Source organism: Buceros rhinoceros, unplaced genomic scaffold (assembly GCF_000710305.1).
Source record: "Buceros rhinoceros silvestris isolate BGI_N320 unplaced genomic scaffold, ASM71030v1 scaffold32464, whole genome shotgun sequence".
NCBI classification, from domain to species: Eukaryota; Metazoa; Chordata; class Aves; order Bucerotiformes; family Bucerotidae; genus Buceros; species Buceros rhinoceros.
In genome coordinates this window covers 15,881-18,394 of record NW_010407104.1, presented here as the reverse complement: position 1 = coordinate 18,394, position 2,514 = coordinate 15,881, and the positions used below count along the sequence as shown (strand labels likewise).

Below are 2,514 nucleotides of genomic sequence, written 5' to 3'. Positions count from 1 at the left end.
TGCCCCCCCCCCCCAAAAAAAAAAATCAAACCAAAAAAACCCCTGTGTTTTGGGATTCAGTTGTTTAAATTTGTAGTGATCATTGTAACCTCAATAAGATCCTGAATTTTCAGCAATCTGGGTAGACATGTAGATTTCAGACTCAGGAAATAGAAGAACTCTTGTGTTTTGGTGGAACAGTAGCTCTCACTTGTCCCTCATTTTAGCACCATGCTGGTATAAAGGGATTCACATTCCTTCCATGTCTATGTTCTGTCAAGCCTTGCTATGTTTCAGGAAGGTAAGAAATTCCTTAACTTGTTTTGCAGCCAGCAGGATGTTGATGCACTAGACCTACGGTCCAGATACGGTTCTTCATAGCTTTATTATGTTGAACAGTTGTACAAATCCGGCTTGGTTATATCACATTTTCTTTTGGATGTTTGTGTGTGCGCACGCTGTCTTCAGTACGTAACTGTAAGTTCTTTCCATTAATGTGTTTTAGGGCCATTTCAGATTTCTGTAAAAACACATCTTGCTGTTGAATTCAGCTTCTGGTGCCGTAGATTGCCAACCCTGATCGCTGTGACTGTTCCCTGGACAAACACCTATGGTTTTGCTATGATGGTTTGTCATAGTGATGTACGACTTAGAGTTCTTAAAATTTTTTACTTCTGTTGTAAAAATTACTAGTTTACATAGCTTACGATATATGCTGTTTAAATTTTAAAATGGAATGAGTTCTTAAATATTTATAGACCACTTAGATAACCGGTTCTGGACCGTGAGACATGGATTTGGCTCCTGTCTGCTGAGGTTGGATTAACCAGGTTTCTGGAGCTTTTTTGGTAATTCTCATAGAAACTGTGGGCTAATTGAAAAGAGTATTTCCATGTCTGTGTGTGGGCTGAGGCGGCTGAACTGGCTACTGTTTCTGAAGTAATTGGTTATCTCTACATCAGTTTGTCTTTTAACTTTCTTTTTCTTAAGAAGGAGGTATGATGTGAATTCATTTGCCAAATGTTGGCTGTTGAAGGAGCGGTGGTCCTGCATGACTGGGTAGCTGCGCTGCCCTGTTGAAGACAGGGTGTTAACTGTCTCCTTGAGCATTTGCCAAATGTTGGCTGTTGAAGGAGCGGTGGTCCTGCATGACTGGGTAGCTGCGCTGCCCTGTTGAAGACAGGGTGTTAACTGTCTCCTTGAGGACAGGTTGGAAGCTGAAAACTGGCAGAATGCCTTTGGCTTATTGTTTATGCCTGATACAATGGCGTGCTGAGGCAGTTAAGGGTAGGAAAATGTTGCTTACAACATTAATGTTGGAACATAGTCTGAGTTGGGGTAACTAAGAGCTTGTTTCTAACAAGTTGTTGATTGCTGTTGTGCAGTTTATTTTAGTGCTGTTTCTTGAATAGCTTGGGACGTAAGGTTGAAATAAAGTAAGACAAAGGTTAAAGCAACTCTCATTCCGTAATGAAAACTGATTTCTGTAAACACTGGAAATGAACCGAGACTTGTTTCTAGTATAACTGGGTTTATGCCATGTTTCCGGCATATTTTGCCATAGGTTCCGCTTTGGGCCGGAGGCTTAGCATAGTAAATGGTGAATCAGGAAACGGTGTTCTTTTGTCACATGTTCTACCTGGCTTTTTGTTACTTTTGCGTTCTTTAAAAAAACTGTTGTTGCAGGTATAGCTGCATTTCAGATTTTTTTGGGCAGATAAAAGTTCAAGGTATTAGTTTCTGGATACATTTTCATCTGTGGGTAAATAAAAAGATTTCTGTTGAGACATAAAAGAATAAAGAGCTCATACATAATATAGCTTTGTAAGTGTGAACTATGCATTTTTACCTTCTTGGCACTTGAAATAGGACTTTTGCTATTAAAAGATGGAAGCTAGAATTCATAGGTCAAATTATTAATTATTTCAGCCGTAAGGATCTGTGACCATTTTACATGCATTGTTTTTGCTCTGTTAAGGGTTGCTAAAGTGCCTTCTACTGAAGACTTGCAACAAAACCGGGAAGGTGGAATCCCTGAGAAATTAAAGGTTAACAATTCACATAGGAAGGATTTCTTAGTTCTATAAATTCTGCTTGATTCTGGTATGTAGAAGATGGGAGAAAGAGGTCTTTTGAACAATAATGCCTATCTCTGATAGAATGTTCTGAATCCCTTGCAAGTGCAGATTTCTTTAGTTGTACTTGACTAACCTTAATTTTTCTAGCCTGAAAACATGCACTCTTAAATGGCGTAGGAGAAGGGACAGGGAAAATAGCTGTCACACCTTATGAACACAGACAGAAAAGTGATCAAACATTTTACTTTTTAAGAAAAACCTCTTAAATAAACAAACTGGTATCTATTATTAAAAGCTTTGTAAAAGATAATGCATTTTTTTTTTCTTTCTTTCTAGCACTAGAAAGTTTGGGGTTTGGCTCCTATATCAGTGAAGTAAAAGAAGTCTTACAAGAATGCAAAACAGTAGCACTAAAGAGAAGAAAGGCCAGTTCACGCTTGGAGAACCTCTGCATTCC

General features: G+C 38.6%; 1 protein-coding gene across 1 annotated transcript in view; it reads left to right on the top strand.

Annotated features, from left to right (window-relative positions):
* DR1 (down-regulator of transcription 1, TBP-binding (negative cofactor 2)) overlaps positions 1-2,514 on the top strand; it is a 10,963-nt gene that overhangs the window by 4,034 nt on the left and 4,415 nt on the right. Inside the window, 1 exon segment of the mRNA XM_010134368.1 lies at positions 2,394-2,512. Coding sequence (XP_010132670.1) covers positions 2,394-2,512 — 119 coding nt within the window.